At 46.9% G+C, this 23,341-nt stretch overlaps 1 protein-coding gene across 1 annotated transcript in view; it reads right to left on the bottom strand.

Moving 5' to 3' along the window:
• Positions 1–23,341, bottom strand: part of LOC307085651 (low-density lipoprotein receptor-related protein 8-like) — a gene marked incomplete at both ends in the record, with an annotated part of 84,095 nt that overhangs the window by 46,458 nt on the left and 14,296 nt on the right. Inside the window, one exon of the mRNA XM_079750517.1 lies at positions 1,324–1,446. Within this exon, the coding sequence (XP_079606643.1) occupies positions 1,324–1,446 (123 nt within the window). The remainder of the gene's footprint in view (positions 1–1,323; positions 1,447–23,341) is intronic.

Here is a 23,341-nt window from a genome sequence, read left to right as displayed (position 1 = left end):
GCAGAGATGAATCGAACAACGGTGGAATAGATCACATCGTCACATTCATGTTCTGCGATAAAGTGTGTTGTTGGTTTGTCCTTGGGATGTGCAGATTTGTTGAATAGAGTTTAAGACTCGGAACTCTGAAGTTTCAACTCCAAGATTTCACCTTCGGACACCATTGCTATACACGCTGCAAGTTAACTCGGGGGGAAATAAACAGCCAAAGGAAGTTCAGCACATTGTGGCTCATGGCTGAACACAAAAAATATACCCAGCAGCGACTTATGCTTCTCTCCAAACATACAATGAAACAAGACAAACACTGGCTGATTAGAATCAGTAAGATAGCTATTAAAATCGTTTAGATAGTCGAAATATTGATATAATCAGAGTGAAATATAAACAATACAAACACATATTTGGTTATTACACACCGCATTATGTGTTAAAACGTCTTAAACATTTTAATAATAACATTATTCCCAATCCCCATGACGGCCGCCATGTTGGATGTTGCTACCTACATCAGTCGGACGGGCCGGAGCTCTGAAATTATACCCCAATCTCAGAGCTGAAATTCCAAGTTGGAAAACGGTTCAATACGTTTGAACAAGTCGGAACTCGTCTTCTCCTAGACCGGAGTTGTGGGCAGGGGCAGGTAGTTGTTGGGGCTCAAGGATGCCCCCAGGAAGGCGATCGAACCCAGTAGCCCCTCCCCCCCCTGCCCTAGCATCAGTCTGAGGTGCCTCTCTAGCATGGACTGCCTAGTCATCCACCCACACATACTCCAGCAGACGCCATCTGCCTCTGCAAAGCCGTTGATTACAGGAGGACACAGGGGGCCGTACCCTCCCCCGCATCAGGACCGAACAGCGGTGAGGATCAGAGTGGGCGAACGACAAACCAGAAGTGGAGAGAGGGGGGGGGGGGGGGGGGGTTAGCATCCAGGGAAATCACAAACCTGCCTTCTCCCCGCCTGAGAGAGAAAGAGAGCGAGCGAGCGAGAGAGAGAGAGCGAGAGAGACTGAAACCCTACCTCCCACCACCTCCTTCACTCGAGACAAGCACGGTGGGAGGCAGCGGGATACAGAAGCAAGCGAGTGAGGAAACGCCACGTCTTAGCACTAACCACGCAGCATTCCTATCCTCCAGGACAATAGAGTAGCGTAGCTTAGCCTAGCCTAGCATAGCTTAGCCTAGCGTAGCGATGCTGCTCTCTCCACAGAATAAAAAGCTTTGAGTTTATATTGTTGAAGGCAATTACTGAACACAACCAGACACTAGAGGGGGGGTTGTGTGCGTGCGTGTGTGCGTGCGTGCGTGTGTGCGTCCTCTTACTGCAGGTGACCTCAGCCTCGTCCGAGCCGTCGGGACACTCCGGCTCCCCGTCGCAGCGCCAGCGGCCGGGAACACACTGACCGTTCAGACACGCAAACTCAGCCGGGGCACATGTCTTCCTGGCTGGAGAGAGAGAGAGAGAGAGAGATTAATCCACTGGAATCAACATTTTGTCCAAGGAAAACATGTGCAGTCATGATGTTTGATTCATAATATTGAACGGGGAAAATAATGTGTTTGGCTTTGCAAATGGCCATAAGGGCTCGAGAGATTGAATATGCCTGTGCCTTGCTCCAGGGCAGAGCTGGAGAGTTGATCCTACATGCATTTCTATTGAACATGCAGTGCACAATCACATGTCACATAGAACACTCGCCACAGACGTGCGTCGAGTTTTGAACCCAGGACCAACACAATGTAGTGACCATGGTGATACCAGATGATCCAATGGACGGACAAGACACTTTCATCCAAAGCGACTTACAATAAGAACATTTTGTCAGAAGAAAGAATACACTTCTACAACATAGAGCACCGAGGAGAAAGGGAGGGGGAGGAAGGGTGACGAAGAGCAAAGGATAAAGAACATAACGGAAGAGTCAACAACGTAAGGAAATGTGAGGGAGCGAGGAAGAAGAGCAGGAGGCATCATCAAGGTCAGAGGATGATGGAGATAATGAGAAGGACTGGAAGAGACAGAAGGATAGAAAAAGCCACTGAAGAGAGAGAGAGAGCGAGAGGGAGAGACAGGGAGAGAGAAAGAAAGCCGCTGAAAGAGACAGAGAGAGAGAGACAAAAAGAGAAGGAGGCAAAGATCCTGACGGAGAGAGGGAGAGAGGATGGGTGGAGAGGGAGCAACACAGAGACATGGAGCCGTCTTGTTAATTGCTCTATCTCTGAAGTGTCATTTCTCACTACTATCTAAAGCTCACTTATCACTCCGCTCATCAGAGGACATCAAACTCATCATCGTCACCACACACACACACAAATACACACACACCACACACACACACACACACACACGCAGTACATCCTAATCCTCACACACCCATCCCTCTCTAAGTACATTCCCGTTCCCGTGGTCCAATCTCTCTTCCCGAGTCGCCCAGAGACACTTCCTATTCCATTTCGTTGTGTTTGCCCGTCTAGAGAGGAAAAAAGAAAAAAAGAAAAACTGGCTTCAGCCGCTTTCAACACAGGAATGTAAAATGTCTGCTCGCTTCCCCCTGTGCGCCCGTGAGCTCCGAGAGGCCTTACCTCCTACCTCCCGGACCTTTCCCCAACAGAAAGCTCCGCTCACCGGCCGCCGCCCGTCAGATTAGGCCAACGTCAGACGTGCTCCGAACGGAAAACGCCTAAGGACGCTACTGTCAAGAAAATCTCGTCTCCTCTGGCCCTAACTATACTCCATCAACAAGAGAAAAATAACTCTGCCCTTAATGGCCCTCTGGTTGCCATGGTTATTGCCGGGGGGCAAAAGGTTGCTGCGGGAGACGCAATTTCGACGGAAGTCCAAACACACACACACACAAAACGAAACAACGCTGTTGTCACCTGTAGTGACAAAAAACAGCTACCTCCACAAACAGAGACGCTCAACTCAGTTCAGGCGCCTCAACCCATTACCCCCCCCACTACCCACCCAACCCCAGGGCAGCAGCCCAGTGCCATCAACCACCTGATAGAGGTCTTCCTGCCCCAGCAGCCCCGGTCCGAGCAGACCTGAGCGGCCGGAGAGAGAGAGAGAGAGGGGGGGGGGCCTGTCTAACGCTTCACATCAGACCTTCAGTTACCAGGGAGCGGATCAGGCCCTCAGAGATGATCTGAAGAGGCCAGGTGACCCCGCCTACACCCCCATCACACCAGTCACAGCAGGGGGGGGGGGGGGGGGGGTAATGCTGGGAAGGGCACTTGCAGAAGCTGGCAGGGCCGTTGAGTTGCCCCCCCCCCCCCCCCCCGCTGAAGACAGCCAACGCTCCGCCCTGCTAATGATGGTGCGGCTGCCAGAGCGATTCCGCCCGGCTGGCTCGCTGTTAGCACGTCTCCTCCGCCGCCTTCCTGCCAGCGCACCTCGTTTGGACAAAGTTGATGAATAAACGCCGGCCGTGACGGTCGTGATGTTTACTCCCCCCCCCCCCCCAACCTCAACCTTTGATTCGCTCCTCCTCATCCTTTTATAATCTCACACTCATCCACTCATCCTCTCCTCCACTCACACTTTCATCCTCAGTCATCCTCGTCCACTAAATCTTACCCTTTCATCATCATCCCTTCTTCCTCCTCCTCTTCATCTCATCCTATTGTCCTCATCCTCTCCACCTCTCATTCATTCATCCTCTTATCGTCTCAAGCTCTCCATCATCCTCTTTAGTCACATCTCCTTTGTTTCCATGAGATCGGCCCGCGAAAAAAACACAAACATTGTCTACAATTAAGTTATAATTTGTGTGTGTGTGTGTGTGTGTACGTGTGTACGTGTGGTGTGTGTGTGTGCGTGAATATATGTACGTGTGTGAGTATATGTACGTGACGTGTGTGTGTGAGTTTATGTACGTGACGTGTGTGTGCGTAGGTTCTGACAAGGTGAGGACAGGCAGTTATGTGGGCCATCTTCTAAGTGTGTAAACTCATTAGTGGAGAGCTCTGTGTGAAAGAACTCCAGAGTACACAAACACACACACGCAAACATACACAAACACACATACACATAACACAACACAACTGAGGATACAGACGTACTGTTTGTATACACATTTATCATGCAGGGAGGGGGTTATGAAGCGAGAGGCGAGATAGAGGTTCAGAGAGAGAGGGAGAGAGAGCCTTTAACGAATAGTTATAGAGACAGAACTCTCCAGCGCCTCCCCCAGCACTGTATGGTTAAGGCTTAACCATACAACAACATTTTTTTAAAAATATATATTTTTTTATTCCCAAAAATAATTACATGAATTACAAAAAACCAAGAAGCATGACATCCTATCTACAAATCCCACTTGAGAATCACATGAGATTACAAGAGCACAATCTAGTCCAAATAAAATCTGTTTTTAAAGACAGAACAACAGACTTTAAAGAGCACAGAGCAGCATTCCTCTAACCACGGGGCGTGGAACAGTGGCTTCCGGGCCGGACAAACATCAGACCACAGAATATGCGGTTAAAAAAAATTTCCCATTAATTTCCCATTTCAATTACTGATCGAAAACAGTTTTAACGTAAGTGTCCATTTGCCGACTTCAGTCCAGTTCGGTGGTGTTTCTGCAGCTGTAAGTGGGTTCCAGAGGCGGAGGGCCGGCTCTGTCCCTGTTCGACGACGGAGAGTACAGAGCAGTCAGAGGGGGGTAGGAGTACCCCAGGGGTACGTGGAGAAATCTAGGGGCTCCTCGAAATGAAAGAGTGATTAACCGTCCCAAACGGTCCAACGGCCGACTGAAGCCCCAGCACCAGGTGGGTTCGGCCGGGCGTAACCCCCCTCATCCATGTCGGGAAACTCACGCACTGAGAGATCCACACGGCTTGATAAACGTTGCCATGACAACAGAGACGTCACATTTATTGGTATTTTTTAGAAAGCGCATCCTGGAAGGTATTTGGCTGGGACAAACACCACCGTTTGAGTCCCTTGTAGCCAATGACCAATCACAGCAATGCTCTGTTATGCTCTCCATGGCCTGATGTAGAATTAGCTTACTTTCAGAATTAGCTAGAATTAGCAACCGGATATTGGTAATACCGTCTCGTATTGATGTTATGTGTATGCAAGTTCACCTTTCGCTTATGCAGCAGAATTAAGAACAAAGCTGGGCTGTATTTGACACTGGGCCAGTCGGTGGGATGTAGAGAGAGACAGAGCCTCCTCATTACTCTCTGTAAGGTGTGGCTTTCATCCCATAGTCCACAGATCACAAGTGCCACCACACCTGACACATCCCCACTGCCCACATGCACCTGGGGTTCACCGTTAATCCCTTCCCACCCAGCAGCGCTCCGGATCCATTCCACTGGAGCGCTGTTGGGGCTGGGGCTCACGGAGCCAAGGCAACCCCGCGGCTCCTCCCTCCTCCGCCTAGAAACAACAACTCTTTAATTAGCAGAGGTCTCAAAGCTCTCCCCAGGGGGAGGGTACGGGGTCAGGGGGAGGGAGGGTACGGGGTCAGAGAGAGAGAGGGTACGGGGTCAGGGGGAGGGAGGGTACGGGGTCAGGGGGAGAGAGAGGGTACGCGGTCAGAGAGAGAGGGTACGGGGTCAGGGGGAGAGAGAGGGTACGGGGTCAGGGGGAGAGAGAGGGTACGGGGTCAGAGAGAGAGGGTACGGGGTCAGGGGGAGAGAGAGGGTACGGGGTCAGGGGGAGAGAGAGGGTACGGGGTCAGAGAGAGAGGGTACGGGGTCAGGGGGAGAGAGAGGGTACGGGGTCAGAGAGAGAGGGTACGGGGTCAGAGAGAGAGAGAGGGTACGGGGTCAGGGGGAGAGAGGGTACGGGGTCAGAGAGAGAGGGTACGGGGTCAGAGAGAGAGGGTACGGGGTCAGAGAGAGAGAGAGGGTACGGGGTCAGGGGGAGAGAGAGGGTACGGGGTCAGGGGGAGAGAGAGGGTACGGGGTCAGGGGGAGGGAGGGTACGGGGTCAGAGAGAGAGGGTACGGGGTCAGGGGGAGAGAGAGGGTACGGGGTCAGGGGGAGAGAGAGGGTACGGGGTCAGAGAGAGAGGGTACGGGGTCAGGGGGAGGGAGGGTACGGGGTCAGGGGGAGAGAGAGGGTACGGGGTCAGGGGGAGAGAGAGGGTACGGGGTCAGAGAGAGAGAGGGTACGGGGTCAGGGGGAGAGAGAGGGTACGGGGTCAGAGAGAGAGGGTACGGGGTCAGGGGGAGAGAGAGGGTACGGGGTCAGGGGGAGAGAGGGTACGGGGTCAGAGAGAGAGGGTACGGGGTCAGGGGGAGAGAGAGGGTACGGGGTCAGGGAGAGAGAGGGTACGGGGTCAGAGAGAGATGAAAAGAGAATAACTTGCCGAAATAAACACACACACACACACACACACACACACACACACACACACACGTGTGTCAATATATAAAGTACACAATAACACACATCACGTTTAATGTCAAGCGCTAGCTAAATGAAATAATGATACATTGTGTAAACTAGCAGGAGGACCTCCCAAATACAAACTTTACTGGTGATGATGATGATGATGAATAAGGCACAAAAAGTAAGACCTGGTCAAACTGTCTTTGACCGGGCCAACCGTAGTGAATTATTTTGTCCAATGCGACTCAGAGATTTCACATCCAGGTAAATTTATTGAGTGTCATTGAGTCCATCCGTCCTACTTCCTCATTATCTGCTCTTGCATTCAGAGCAAGGCGTAAGCTGTTCAGGTGCCTTATGTTTGAGTCCTTTGTGTGATTATCTCAGACTCACTGCCTCTATCAATATGTAAGTGTGTGTTATGCGTGTATATTTCTCCCTACCGTGTGTGTGTGTGTGTGTGTGTGTGTGTGTGTGTGTGTGTGTGTGTGTGTGTGTGTGTGTGTGTGTGTGTGTGTGTGTGTGTGTGTGTGTGTGTGTGTGTGTGTGTGTGTGTGTGTGACCTGATAGGCTGAACTCAGAACGCCCCTCTGATGTTCAAACAAAACGACACGACAGTTTTGCATGTCCGACTACGTCATATAATTATTAAGAAACTAATACCGGGAATCTTTTTTAGCAACGCTTATCACCCCGTTTTGTGTCGCAGTATTTCGTGGAACAACCTTTGGCCCCGCCCCCTAGCCAGCAACACAAAGCCGTGTGTGACCCCAGCAGAGGGCCGGTGTACCTCTGACCCAGACAGCCTCCAGGCCCCTGGGGGTCCACGTCACCCACGGAGCCCACAGCGGTTGCCATGGTTGCTCACGTCCACCTCTCGTATGAGCCGCAGTAGTAATAAGTGGAACTGCATTTACATAAGGTAGTCATTCCATATTCCGTACAGCACAACAAAACATTGTTGGGACGCCAGCCAGTCTCAGCCCTACACGCATTTATCTTTACATGAAGGGCATTTAGCGAACGCTTCTATCCAAAGCGAGTAACCCGGGTCCGTGCGCTCTGTCACACGGCGGAGTCAGCCCCTCAGGGCGACCCAGCCCTCAGGAGCCGTCAGCGGGGGGCGTCTCGCTCTGGGACACCTCCACACTCACCTAGGAGGAGCCGGGGATCGAACTAGCAACCTTCTGGTTACAAGTCAACCCGCTATACCACCTGATTTAACAGAGACATCTGTTAGCACGACACACAAACGCACACCAACCCACACAAACATAGACACACATGATTCATCTCATGTGACAACATGTTGTTTAAAAATTCATAAGAAATTGAAATTTATGGCAAACTGCGTTTGTTTCAATATTTTTTGTACATACATGTTTTTGCTCATACATTTTCTTTAATCAAGTTTTGTTGAAAATATCCTTATAATTTTGAATGATTAACCTTTCTTGCCAAATATTATCCTCAACTGTGACGGTTCTACCAAAACATTGTGATTATGATACATTCTGCTCACAGAAAGCTCAGCAACTTCTTACTTTCTGTCACGTTAATAAAACAGCAAGACCAAAAGGTATGCAAAGGAAAATACTAAAACATATGCAAAATGGGGAAGTACACCATTTCAGAAATTTTAAAATCAACTGTTGTAGAACAACGCTGTACCAATAGAAACATAAATAATCAAACACAAATTTACTCAGCTATTTGAAATTGCTATCAACATGCATTACATTATTTCTTCATCTAGTTTACATATTCATATTTTAATTTAATAATCAAACTATTTCAGCTGAAGCTTTTATCCAAACGCTGTGTAAATAAGGCTTAGAACACTCAAAGCAACTATCGTTATTGGTCTAGAAAATAACTCAAAGTTCTGCAGAAATGTCAGAGTTGACCACTCCATAGAATATTTGCAATCAATTCTAGTTATTATCACTATTACTGCCATGACCACCCCAAATTGATGCATTGATTACATATCACACAATATATACCTCAAAGCCACATTCAATTAGAAATTACTAAACGTCAAATGTTATCATACATGCTCTCAATGTTGTCGATGATGTCCTATGATCCCCATAGCTACAGAAATGTTAAATATAAAGTTTAAGTTTAGTGCTTTAATAGATGTGGTATAACAATCAAAACAGACAAACTATTTCAACTCTATCGATATTAGATTGAACCGCTATAGATTATGGCCAATATCATCAAGGGGACAGGATTGTCCATTTCCTTCTAATCATTCATCTTACTGTGGTCTTTGGTAGCAGAAGAAGTTCCTCCTCTCACTACAGTTCCTAACCCCCCTGCCTTCCCCAGACAGCGTCCCACAGTCCATCTCCTTGGCGGGGCAGACCGACAGGGCGGCGCCGTCGTCTGGGTGCCCATCCAGCCACAGCCAGCGGCCGGCCAGCCACCGTAGGCCCACCCACACCTCGCCCATCTGGGCGTCGCTGGCAATGCCCTGGGCATACGCTAATTCGCTTTGAGTGTTCAAACTTAGGATATCAAACATTGGATCTGGATGGAATTTGAGTCGGAGTCGTGTTGATCCACCCACGATGAGATCCCTGCAGTGATCAAGAGCTTCATCCCAAGTTTTTTTATGCTTCACTAGAATTAGGTTGTCGACCTGACAAATAAAAGGATGCTGTTCAGAACAATTGTTGGTTATAGGCATGGGTAGTTCTGCCAGAGCGCATGTTGGATTGCTTCCCCATCCAACTTTAGTCCAACCAGAGTATTCCATAGAAAGACCGACCCAGCATGACTCGTTTGGATGGTTGGATCCTTTGCAAATTCTCGATACACGTTCAGCGTCTTTTGTATTCCTCACGATGGCTAAGTCGGTATGTTGCAGCGGGGGTGAGGAGCGGCAAGCGTCCCGGGCATCGACCCACATCAGTGGATCACCTCTATAAGGGAACCTCTTAAATAACAGAGAGGCCTCAGCATTTGGTGGACGGTCGATAACAAGGGTGAGAACGAAGAGGAGAATCAGGACCTCTGTGAACGTGTTCTCCATGACTGTTCACTATACACACAGTTGGAGCGATCTGACCTCCAGTCAGATCACAGTCTGGTTCTGTTCTGAAAAGCACTTGGTTTGTTTTCCTTCCTGTGGACTCTCCTCGTGATTCTTAAATGCAAAATTCAACAAACTCATTTGCATTCTGACCGATTCAAATCTCACAAATTGGATCCATTTAAATGGGGCAGAGCAATGATAAACATATTTACAACCCTGACATAAAGCAAACTAAACCAAAGTATGCAATAGCACACATGCATTTCACAATAGCATTTCAGTTCCAAAACACGATAGCGAATGAGAAGCATGTAACGCTGAGTCTGACAGGCGTTGGACTCAAAAGCATGAGTCAATAAAACAGGCGGGTAGATTCAAACAGTGTTCTTCACCGGAAGCAAAGGTTCGCTACACAGTCCGTCAGCTGGGTCGAGGGGTACAGTCCAGTCGAGAGGTTCTCCAGGAGAAGGCGAGGAAGTGGTCGCTAGAAATGGAGGTACTAAGACGGAGTGGCACGGGGGGGAGGCGACACGCTGACTTAAGCCTCGTCCCACGGAGCGGTGTGGTTCAGTTCGGTCCGCTTAGATTGGCGTTTCCACCGCCAAAAGTTTGGCAGTGTCCCGAAATGATCACGCTGAGAGGCTCCTATTTTCAGTACTCCTCCATTGGGGTACCAAGCTGTTTGAAAGGACGCCGAAAAGGTGGCGCTAAACACTTCGTCCGTTTATTGGTCAACAGCATCGTCACTACCGTACCAAAGGTGGATAAAACCCAACAAATTAAGTATTTCTGGACAGTGGCAAAAGCTTTGTTTAGTGAAGAAAATGCTGCTCAAAAGATTGCCGTCCTTCTTGGACGACCTCCATTGTTCCTCTTTCTTAAATGTGTCGCATTCTTCTTTTTTAGTGAATTTATTAGCAGGCTACACTGTGTCGCACTGCTTTGAGGTCACCAGAAACCAGGCCAGATTTAGCGTAAACGATCTGTCCCTCTCCGAGCCCCAAGAGCCACACCGAACCAAACCGGCAGTGGAAACAAGGCACAAATACACCAGGAACGGGATAACGACGGACAGGTGAAGGCAATCAAGGTGAGGGAAGACAATCACAACACAAGGGCAGGGAGTGGAGCAACTGAAATGAGAGGAGATGTGAGAAATAAAGAGTAACACAGGGAGCAATGACAGAATGAACAAAACAAATAACACGTAACTTCAGGAGCAGGACGAGATGTGAAGGGGTGCTATTCACAAGTAGACAAATGTTCACTATTTGTCTCACAGGGTCAGATTTTTAATCCAATGTGTTAATCTTCACTAGAATGAGGTTGTAGGTCTGACCCATAAAAGGACGCATTCAAAACAATGGTTGACTATAAACATGGGTCGTTCTGCAAAAGCACATGACACGATGCTTCCACAGAAAGACGATCCAGCATGGCAGTCTTTCAAGATGAAGTGTGCAAAGACTGATAGTCAAGCGATTCTTCTTGCGTCTGCTTCATTCCTCACGATGGCTGAATCAGTGTGTTCCAAAACGTTTTGGGACCTGCAGACTTCCCATCTCGGTGAACCAGATGCATGTTATTCATAACAGAGAGGCCTCAGCATAAGGCGGAGGGCTGACTGTAAGAGGTAGGAAGAGGAGAATCGGGGACTCAGCCAATGTGTTCTCTGAATCTGGGACTCAGCGAATGTATTCTCTGTGATTGTTCTCCAGACTCAGAGGTGAAGCGATCTGACCAGTGATGAAGGTTGCCTTTTTTTCAGACAAGCAAATCAAAATGTGCCCTTCACCATTTCACTGTGGGGCTTAAATAGTCGATAGAGAGACGGCGAATTGACTTGGCTAATGGCATTTAACAGTATTACCCACAATACGCCTATTGAGAACACATAACATTGCTCTGAACCACTCGCACGCTTGTTTGAGTCTTCTTCAAGGTCTCATGTTTAGACATTTTAAGAGAATATAAGGCACTGGGCCACAGAACAGGAGAGGCAGAATGGAGCCGGGTTTTAGACGGATCATCATTCAGACGGGCATGATGAGAAAGCATAAGAGAGTCATAGGGAATGGGCGTGAGGGAATAGGAATCTGGAACAGGGCTTTCAGTTGATTCAGCTCTGAAATATGTCATTTGGCAAATATCATTTGGCAATATTCCTCCCTCGTACTGATTCAGCCAAAGAGCGTTTATGTTGCTCGGGTCTGCCACGTATGTAAATGTTCATTGCAGGCCGCTGTTGGTTTGGTTCCTTTGCCGTGGCATCGTCCCATCCTGGTTCTTAAATGCAAAATCAAGCAGACCCAAATATCTCTTTTGCATTCTAAATTATTCAAATCTTCCAATTTGGATAAGGGCAAATCAAACGGGGCAGATCAATGACAGACAGACCTACAAACCTGAGGTAAACAAGCTAAACCAAAGTATGCAATAGCACACACGGATACCACAAAAGCATTTCTGTTTACATTGTGAATGACACCCGCTTTTCACAATCTTACAAATGTTAACTTTTTTTATAACAGGGTAAAATATTGAATTCATCAATATTGAGTTCATCATAACCATATCTTTCTTGCCAGCTAAAAGTCTGTTATATATGCAGGCCAGCTTGGCAGTTTCATCACTGAAAGGATACAATATAATATTGCCGATACATGATAAGTGAGGCTTTCCTGAGGGAGCTGGGGCTATGTAAAGTATGTACATTACCCATCCAGATGACGCAGTTCCAATGCATTGAGCCATAATTCTGAATCCAATTCACTGAAGCACTATGGGGGCTGTAGTTCACTGGACAGTAATCACTGAAGCACTATGGGGGCTGTAGTTCACTGGGCAGTAATCACTGAAGCACTATGGGGGCTGTAGTTCACTGGACAGTAATCACTGAAGCACTATGGGGGCTGTAGTTCACTGGGCAGTAATCACTGAAGCACTATGGGGGCTGTAGTTCACTGGGCAGTAATCACTGAAGCACTATGGGGGCTGTAGTTCACTGGACAGTAATCACTGAAGCACTATGGGGGCTGTAGTTCACTGGGCAGTAATCACTGAAGCACTATGGGGGCTGTAGTTCAGTGGGCTATAATCACTGAAGCACTATGGGGGCTGTAGTTCAGTGGGCTGTCATCACTGAAGCACTATGGGGGCTGTAGTTCACTGCGCTATAATCACTGAAGCACTATGGGGGCTGTAGTTCAGTGGGCTGTAATCACTGAAGCACTATGGGGGCTGTAGTTCAGTGGGCTGTAATCACTGAAGCACTATGGGGGCTGTAGTTCAGTGGGCTGTAATCACTGAAGCACTATGGGGGCTGTAGTTCAGTGGGCTGTAATCACTGAAGCACTATGGGGGCTGTAGTTCAGTGGGCTGTCATCACTGAAGCACTATGGGGGCTGTAGTTCAGTGGGCTGTAATCACTCCGGCCGCCTCATCCCTCCTCCGTTTAGAAACTACTTCCCCGCTCTTTTTAATTAGCAGAGGTCTCAAAGTTATCTCAAGAGAGAGTGAGGCTTTTGGGGGTCAGGTAGAGGTAGAGGTAGAGGTAGAGAGAGAGAGAGAGGTAGAGAGAGAGAGAGAGAGAGAGAGAGAGAGAGAGAGAGAGAGAGAGAGAGAGAGAGAGAGAGAGAGAGAGAGAGAGAGAGAGAGAGAGAGAGAGAGAGAGAGAGAGAGAGAGAGAGAGAGAGAGAGAATACACCCACACATATTCAAATGAAAGCGCGCACACACACAAATGATTTGTGTGATTGGTGTAAAATCTTGGCTTGAGTGACCAGAACGCTACTGTCACAGAGAGAGATGGGGACCAATAACGGAGCATAAAACAACTGGGCTTTGGAGGTAATGTGGCAATATATAAAGTACACAATAACACAAACATTATGTTTCAGACCAGTCAAACACTAGCTATATTTTATAGCGATACACATAAGGATAAAAGTGCAATAGAAAGAGGAATGGTAAGAAGTTTTCACAGCACGCAATGTGCTTAAATCTACAACACCGGCAATGGTTCCCAAACAAATTAATTGAAACAATGACAAGAGGATTTTAAGCAAAGGAGAGCGTTTAGTTTGTGGCTAACAGGATGCTAACCCCCTTTGAACCTTGACTCACAGCCGACACATCAGAGGGAGAGAGGGCGAGAGAACCTTGGGGAGGAGGCAGTGTCTTACCACGAGAGACACACACAAATAAACAGGGTTTTTACGCGGTGAAGGGTATTAATGACAGCTCTTTTAGTGTACGCAGAGAGCAGCTTATTGTGTTACTCAGCCCTGATAAGCTCTCTCTCTATGCTTATCCCTCTCTCTCCCTCTGTCGCCTCACTCTCTCCCTCTCTGTGCCTCCATCTCTCTCTCTCCCCCTCCCTCCCCCTCTCCCCCTCCCTCCCCCCTCTTAAATGTAGTACGATAACAAAGACAACATGATACAAAAGGAATCCGCCCTGTATCATTGGTATATAGAACGTGAATGTTTTCTAAAACTTGCAACACTAAAAACATTCCATCCTATGTAATGGCAATAGGACTGAGTTGCAACTTATTTATTTAATTCAAGTAACTTAAAGGACACTACCGGTCTGTGATCAAACCATTGTCACCATTTCTCCTGGTTTCACTAAAACATCCATGACCAATCTGATTAGGCAAAGTGACTTCCCGGTATCCATTCAGTCGAGAGCATTTAGCAGTCGGCCACGTATGGAAATGTGGATCACAGACCTGTGTCGCCCTTAGCAGCTTTTGTTTGGGTTTCTTTCTCGTAACTTTTCATCCTGGTTCTTAAATGCCCCAACCCAAATATCTGTTTTGCATTCTAAATTATTAAAATCTCCCAATTTGGATAAGGGCTTATTAAATGGGGCAGAGCAAGGATAGACATACTTACAACTCTGCCATAAAACCAACTAAAACCACTAAAGTATGGGTTTATTGGGTTAGCTCTGTTTGTACTGTATGTACTTTACCCAGACCATCAGATGTGCAGTTGAGCAAGCAGCTGTGTGTGTGTATCTGTGTGTGTGTGCATGCGTTTGTGTGTGTCTATGCTAGTAAATGTACAGCAGCTCATGTTTCTATCTAGTATCTTACAGTATCAACACAACATAAACCTTTGTCTAATCTACCGTAACATTGGTTTAATTTTGCCTTTGGCTTACTTCATGAACCTTTCCAGCTAAAATTGTGTACACCGGGGGGGGGTTGGACGAGCTCCAACCATGACACACGTGGCCTTGTTTATAGGAGCGTGAACATGCTGGAGGTGGCCAGGGCCCCGTTCTCACTACCTGACGCTCACCTGGACACACACACGCCCGACTCAGAAGCAGGTCGGGCGTTCACCTGGACACACACACGCCCGACTCAGAAGCAGGTCGGGCGTTCACCTGGACACACACACGCCCGACTCAGAAGCAGGTCGGGCGTTCGGCCTCTTAACTCCGACAATACCAACCTACAGGCTGTTGGGGATCCGACCCAGAATAACCTTTCGTTTGGGAGTCGAACACAGGCATTGTGTGATGGCTGTAGCCAAAACAAATACTAATATCGCCCATTCTTACTGTGAGTGGGAGTAGCAAGGTTTTGGGGGGGGGTTCGGGTCATGTCATGACGACGGTAAGCGCTGACCTTTAACCCACAGGCTTCAACTGGGAGGAATCAAAACACCGTCCGCCAATCGGTCTCACGACGACTAAATCGTTTTCCCTTTGAATCTGTCTTATTGGTGGTGGTCGACAATTCCCACATTCTGACGGTAACACACACACACACACACACACACACACACACACACACACACACACACACACACACACGTGTGTGTGTGTGTATGGGCCGAACACACAAGGGCTCAGACACAAGCATACAAGAGAAGAAGTGAACACATCACTCCATTGATTCAGAGGAAGAAGGGCATTGGCTTTCAATCTCTATTATTCAATCCCTCTCTCTCTCCCTCCCTCTCTTCTTTGAATCTATGCATCCGTCTCTCTCAATCTTGCCGTCACGCCCATTCCCTCTCTTTCCGTCTATCTATCCAACATCTCTAGCTTTCACTCTTTCTATCCTGTCTCTCTGTCTCCCCTTTTTAATCTCTATCTATGCTTCTCTCTGCCGATATCTCTCTCTCCAGCTCTCTATATGCCTCTTAGCGTGTATTCAGATCAAAACTCAAAAGAGCTTTAATCGCATCGAAAATAAACATTAAAATCTTCGAACCTATGCTTTGGTCTCTCTCTCTCTCTCTCTCTCAGTATTGCTGACTGCTTGTTTTCTTTCTCTTCTTGGCCTGCTTTAGCATTTGAAGCTGCGCCAATCAAATGCTCTACCTCCGCCCAAACCATGGAGCTGTTTTGGGGCTACATGAGCACACATCATGCTGAAAATGCATGGTTGCATTACAAATTAATCACACAAACGCACACTTACACACACACACACTCCCCATGACCTTTTATTAATGCTTGAGACATGCATAGGGCCACATAAAAGTGAAAAACACACACATTCGGTCATCCACATTCAATATCATCTGCGGGCGTTCTATTTCAAGCGTTTGACTGCTACCGTACACTGGGGGCCATTCTGGAGACATACGGCCTCCAAGGAAAGCCAGCCGCTGTCCAACACAGTAAACTGTCATCCAAGAGCCAGCCCTTTGTCTCCCCTGGGCCCCTGACAGCAGCCACTCAAGGAGACACACTGCAGTGGACACTGTGTGTGTGTGTGTGTGTGTGTGTGTGTGTGTGTGTGTGTGTGTGTGTGTGTGTGTGTGTGTGTGTGTGTGTGTGTGTGTGTGTTGTGTACCTGCGTACCTGCGTGCGTGTGTGAGAAATAAATCCATGAAACTGAGTAAAGCCTTTTCATTTAAAGCGTAACCACCCTCAGCGGTGTGCAGCTGTTGGGACACATTATAGGAATGTGACGTGTTGTTTGTTTGGCTGGGCGATAATGGTATAAGTGGTGGTTTTGTGCGTGTGTGTGAGTAGCACCGGGGGGGGCTATTGTGTCTCCCGTTAAACCCCCGTGATGGATCGACCGGAGCGGGCTGGCCCTACGGGGGCACAGGAAGAGACCAACGGTTGATGACATATCACATCTGTCCCACAACAGCCTTTCTCTCCTCCGTTGGAACGTACATCTCCCAGACTGAAGCACTGATGCAACCGCAACGTAACTTCGCCCTCCCACACGCCCAGAACAGTTTCATTATCCCCAGTTGTGTCGCGCAAGCCCTACATTATTCACACAGGGCTTCCCAAGCCACAAGTAAAGCTTAGCAACGTTTTCGGAGCGAATCAGCAAGACGCAGTGCCCGGGTTCTCTTATACCGTCTCTATATATCATGTGTTATCCTAATGTATCCTTATGGCTGACAGGGATCTCAGACACATGCTGTTTGAATCAGGAGGGACCTGTATGAAGCAAGATGATGAAGATCATGTATTGAAATAACAATACATTTGGCAATTAGACTAGATGTTTAGTCGCTGCTGGTGGCAGTGACTACGGAGATGAGATTCCTACTGATGGAGTCTAGTCTGGTGTTGGTGCTGGGTATGGAGGTCTGTTTCCCACGCTCTCAGCAGCATCAGGGGGCAGAACAAGCTCCCAGCAGAATCCTAATATGGTCCTAATGGACCTGACAGGAGGAGAGTCCAAGGATTAATTCCGCCGCTAGGAGAGGAATGTGTGGGTAACCTTTCTGGTCGCTGTTCAACACAAACCATTTGTCGAAGAATGGTTGGTCGATGTGTATGAAGAAAAGTAATCTGGGATGCAGCAGCACTACGTCGTTATAGCAGAGACGGCAAACAGCCTGCGCTAGAAACCATAATGACCAAGGTCAAGTCATTTGCGTGCGTAGCTTTCAGAAAGTGATTTTCATCATTGTATTTCTACAATGGCCGTACCACACGGGGTTGTTTGACACCTTGACTGATACTATTTTACAGCCTTCTTTACACTTTACTTTACTGCTACTACAGCGAGCAGAGTTGGTGCTCAACAATTAAGCACTAACAGATACCCGCCTTAAGCTACATGATTGTTCACAACAAATACGAAGTGAAAGGAAATGACACCTTGATTTCAGACATTAATCTCTGGTATGATTTGTGAGACAAATGCTAACCGAGCGCTTGTCTTGATGTATTCAGGTCCAACATGCCAGCATGGTTGCAGCAGAGTAAAAAGAAGAGTGAGCACCTATTTATGAGTGAATACAGAAAGAGAGTTGCTTATAGGCTGGCAGAATGGGTGGCTTTAGATCAGTGTTACAATAAGAACAAGAAGATGATATATATATATGAGAGAGAGAGAGAGAGAGAGAGAGAGAGAGAGAGAGAGAGAGAGAGAGAGAGAGAGAGAGAGAGAGAGAGAGAGAGAGAGAGAGAGAGAGAGAGAGAGAGAGAGAGAGAGAGAGAGAGAGAGATGTTTCTGATCCAGACAGCTGACCCTCCTCTCTGCTCCAGGGGCCTCCGGGGCCCTCCAGTCCTTTTTGGCTCCAACATCACTCTGTGGTCCAGATGCCCCGTCCCCCCGGCCTGGAGCCCAGCAAATCAATGTGCTTCAGCTCTAACCCCACCCTGCCATATCCTGCCCAGGACACAAATCAAACGCACCCCTTCAGGAGTCCATTGGGGCGTCTTTAAAAGTGCTGTTGATATTTATCACACTGCGTCTGGTTTTCAGATCAGAGATCAGAAGTGTGTGTGCTTGGAAAGTGAAGTCTGGTATCATGGAGCTCAACTAGAACAAGAGAACACTGTGGAACGTTCCACACATCGTGTCCTGGTGTCTTCTGGAAGAGAGGGGGGGTGCGCACATCCTAAGGTAATCCACAGGTGCTAGACAATGCCTGATGAAGATCCCAGCGGCTCGAAACGTTGCCTGTTAATAAATCTACTTCTGGAGCATTAAAACAGTGTTCAGAGCATCCTTTCTCTGGCGTCTTCTGGATCACCAGGAGTGCTGAGCGGATTTATGGAGGCATAGAAATATGTGGGGGAAAATTAAATGAATTGTTTGCATACTATGATAACTTTGGATTAGCATTTGTATCGAGTAAACAGCGCTTGAGGTTTCTCTTGAAATGATGTGGTGGCTATACTGACATTTCAGATCATTATGGAATTTCTAATTACATTTTTCATGGCAGCCTGTCTGACAAAGCAAGCAAATTACAGACATCACTTTGTGGTCCCTGGAGACAACGTGATCATCAATGATTCAAAGAAAAAGGACAAGTCGCCATCCCCAAATTAGCAACTTTTTCTTTTCCTTGCTGCATCATTATGCTGCTGCATTTCTAAATGTCATTCGGAACAAACTCATTTGCATCTCCTTCTGAGATGTGCAAATGTTTATGTAGTCATGGATGTTGTTATCATTATAACCATTTTTTCTTATTATTTGACACAATATCTGAAAATAAATTAGAGCTTGCAATATGAAAAAATGGATTATCACAATAATCATGAGGGACTATACACAACATTGATAAATTTCACAATATGCTTACCATTTTAACTGTCTAACTAATTAAGTAAGTAAGTACTAACTAACTTGAAGTACATTGGCATTTAAAGTATGATATCGGACTGTAGCTGCTTTCTCTGACGTTTCAAAACATTTATTTTGATCATGACAAGGACATATCTTATAAAATGAATAGATATATATCTTTATGTCATAAAACCAAAACATTACCATTCAAAGGCGATGAATTTCTGCCCAGCCCAAAAATGTACAAAACAACAGCATCAAAAGAACATGCACATCCACCTCCATGTTCGTTGAGTCCAACACAACGCATGTCCTCCTGAACGCCCAACACATGTTCCGACTACATCAACAGGCGCTTCTCCACAAGCCTTGAAATACTTTCCTAAACAGCTCAACGTTTACATTTCCCAGTGTCACACACTCTACTTGGTAAATGAGGTCCACTGTGAACCTCAGGCCAGAGAGCAGGGCTGTATGCTGCCTTTCAAACCTCACACCTCTCATAACCATCTCAGAGAGCAAGACCTCTCATAACCACCTCAAACCACTCATAACCACACCTCTCATAACCACCTCAGGAGAAGGTCAACGCCGCTGGATGACAGACGAACGACATTTGAAGAAACAACGTTTGAAGGTCTGCATTTTGTTGAGTCTTGTTGTCGAGGGTGACAGATGCTGGTTTGGTGGTTGTGTGGTTGAACTCCAGTGCTGCTTTACTAAAAAGGCGGTACAGAGGATGGGAAGGATCAGAGATGCTGTTGGTGGTGCTCTTTCAGGAAGTAGCTAGCCTCGGTACAGCTAGCCTAGAGCTAGCCAGCAGATAGCCGGTCTGATTATGAAATGTTTTGTGGGAGAATATTAACACAGAAATGATTAGCACTGTAGCGCTATTCTCTGATTTAAGTGTAAAAAAAGAAACACTTTTATATATATGGATTGAAAACAAATCATGAAAATGAGCACCCAAACCCACAGACACACACGTGCAAACACACACGTACACGCACGCAAACAAAACACACATACACGCACACACAAGAGCTATAAATATTTCAATTCAAAGTGGAATAGAGGTGCAGTGAATAGAAAAGCAATGCTGCATTGACACACACACACTCCTATACCAACATAAACGCAGAGACCCACCAAAACATTCCTATACCCATCCACACCCGTGCATAGCAACACATTTGACAAGGCTGATAAAGGGAGATTAAAAGGCCTTTTTAACCCTCTTAGCGGACAGAGAGGGGCTGAGGACGACTCAGAAACCAAGGGCAACTGAGAACTCCCACATCACTGGGGGGATTAATGAACAGTATTCCTAAAGACTCTCTCTCACACACACACACACACACACACACACACACACACACACACACACACAGTCAGCAGAGACAGACACTCCAACCCCCTCTCCTCTCCACAGTCGTTATCTAGCCGTCAGGAGTCATTAGGACACGGCGCGGAGGGAGGGATCCGTTGCGATCGCTTAACGAACAGACGAGCGTTCCTCCTGGTGAACACTGCGGGCTAGGTAGCTGAGACCAGGATCTCTGCGTCGCCCGAAGAGATGAGACATGCTCCGGGATCAGATGAGATGACATTAGATGATGAGGATTACCACGGTGATACTCTTAACAGCCCATGATGAGCTGATGAGATAGGATAAGGTAACCGGAGATAGCAGTGCACATCGTGATGCTCTTGGGATCTGAGGACTTCTCAACACGGGGTCGGATAAGATAAGATAAAGATAAGAAAGGACTCCATCCATCCCCCTGGGGGAAAACTCTCCTCACAGAGAAAGAGCAACAGCGCAGAACGGAAGCATTGTGTAAGAAACAGAGATGGCATAATGAAGTGCTCAGAGCTGTAGGTAATTAAAGAGCACGGAGCGCTTAGCGCGCTCACAGCTGCAGCCGTGCCCTGGCTGAGGAAGATGAACCATCAAAGCGTAAAAAGGTCAACGTTTTATTTTTCGCCGTTAAAGTGGTTCAGAAAGTAGCCCGGGGCGAGAATCATCGTGGATGCCTCCAAGCATCACCGTCTGCAAACACCACAAATCTACATGCAGTAAAAGCTTTGGAAAGCTCTCGCTATAATCATGTTCCTGTTAGGGAGTCATGTTTTATGCAGGGGCTCAGCAGCTAGACTGGATCTGGATGGTAATACAGTCACACACAGCACGCAAACAAAAGAGGTACATACACATACATACAGTAAAGGCTACTGTGTGCCACCCTCGCATATACTCTGCAGCCGTTAGGAGAACAAGGCTCCAATGGAAGTTGGAACATTATCCTCTGGTCCCTGGTCTGAGCATCAGACGGAGCTACAACTGCATCTCTCTCTCTCCCTCTCCCCTGACAACAATGACTGTCAGCAGCACAATGTCGTCAGCAAACTGAATTAGCAACACGAGAGGTCATGGCTGCTTGGGAGACGACGGCATGTCAAATTACTGTGACAAGAACTTCGGAAAAAAACGTTTTTTAAACCGAAGAGTGGATTAACATTACAAGCGCCTGAGGTCAGAGCTCTTTATTCAGAAACTCTCCCCTCAGCAACGGGGTGGCACGTAGTTTAAGATCCACGCCGGAGACCCGTTTGGACTCGCCGTGGATATTCCTGCTCTGGTGCCCCCGCCCTCGTTATCGGAATTACACCGAGGATGACCGGAGAGGGGAGCGACAATCAATAGCATGAGTTGTAGTGTCTTGCCGTTTAGAAGTGGCCGTCTAAGAGCACAAAAACTGTTGATGGATGAATGGCGAGCATGTATATTCACAACGGGTGGTTCAAATTATTTTTCCAAAACAGTAACCAAGATGTTCGGAATATCGCAATTTCTTAGCAGCTTGGATACAAATAGAAAAGTCGATTTCCATTTCCAGTAACTGTACGTTTCCAATCTCCCCACGCTGGTAAAGTAATTTCAACACAACTATGGACACCCTGAATGGTAGTTGTGTTAATATTCTGTGCAGAAACAGCTGTTACAGGCTTCATGATTCACATATCGTACCCATTCTTTCGGAAAATTAATAAGTAATAAAACAGCTCTCAAGGGTTTTGCAAGGTGTAGTTGTGTTCAAAAGTAATCTGGGAAACCCAGACATTGTTTTTTATTTCATTAGGTAAATCTGGGGGGAAACTGACTATGGTTCTCTGGTTCTCCTGGTGCTGTGTTTCCAATGAGAAAGGCACCTTTAACTGCCCCAGCCGCTTGTTGCCCTGCATGGTTGGGGGTATAGAACCAGGAACGTGATACTGGCTGTCGCCCACTCAACGGAGAAAGAGTTTAGAGAAGCCCTGTATGGATAGTGTCTTTAATGACATCTCTTTCTGTCTTTCTCTTTATGTCCATTCTCAGATTTTTCTTTTCCTTTAACCGAAATCCTTGGATCATGCATTCTATCTTATCGGAAATACAGAACAGATCACACAAGTAAATACCTATGTTATTCAACGCTGTGTTCCGGTACATTAGCTTCGACACTGACATCTCGCCTACGGAACACGCCCTTGCCTTTGACCTCCACGCATTATATATAAAACTCCAGGTTTATATCGCCTGAATATATTCATGTACAGAGCTGCAGTCAGTATGAGGAGTGAACAGTGCCCTTCAAACCGATATCACACTTGTATTGTACTTCCAAACAGTAGAAACGTTATCTCATGAAGGACTGCATTAAAGGTGAGGCAGAAACCTGAATATTAAAACTAACCACACAATACGCCAACACACCTACACGTACACTACACATGCGCCAGGTGATAGCAATGAAAACTGAACATATATTGTCGCATTATATATACAGTATATGGGGTTGTTATGCTTAAAAAATAGAGGGGCCATTGATTAGTGTTCAACCCCACACTGTATCAATGCTAAATAACTATGGCTTCTGGATTCTGGATATAGAGGTCACTCTCTTTAGCTCTGTGTGTGTGTGTGTGTGTGTGTGTGTGTGTGTGTGTGTGTGTGTGTGTGTGTGTGTGTGTGTGTGTGTGTGTGTGTGTGTGTGTGTGTGTGTGTGTGTGTGTGTGTGAAAATGATGATTTCCCGTACTGTGAAAGAATATTAATGCATAAAATTGCATAAAATGTATGAATTTCTAACGACCTTCTTCAAACCACGGTTGGAGCTGAGAATGGACCAAGCGACCGCCTCCACCTGCAAAACGATTCAATCTACGTCCAGAGCTACAGATAACCTTGGACGGTTTACCAGGTCACCTGTCACGTGTATTGTACTGAGTTACACTAGTAAATAGTCAATAACACTCCTTTCCCAACTTTGTTAGGTGGTGATATAATGGGCAGATACGGGAGACTTATTGTTGTGATTTGACTGATTCCTGCAGAACTAAAGACTTCAGTACACCTTTATGCAATGATTACTGAAGAT

This window comes from Pollachius pollachius (assembly GCF_949987615.1).
Source record: "Pollachius pollachius genome assembly, chromosome: 14".
NCBI classification, from domain to species: Eukaryota; Metazoa; Chordata; class Actinopteri; order Gadiformes; family Gadidae; genus Pollachius; species Pollachius pollachius.
Note: the sequence above shows the minus strand (reverse complement) of the source record. Positions and strands in the feature narration are given on the sequence as shown.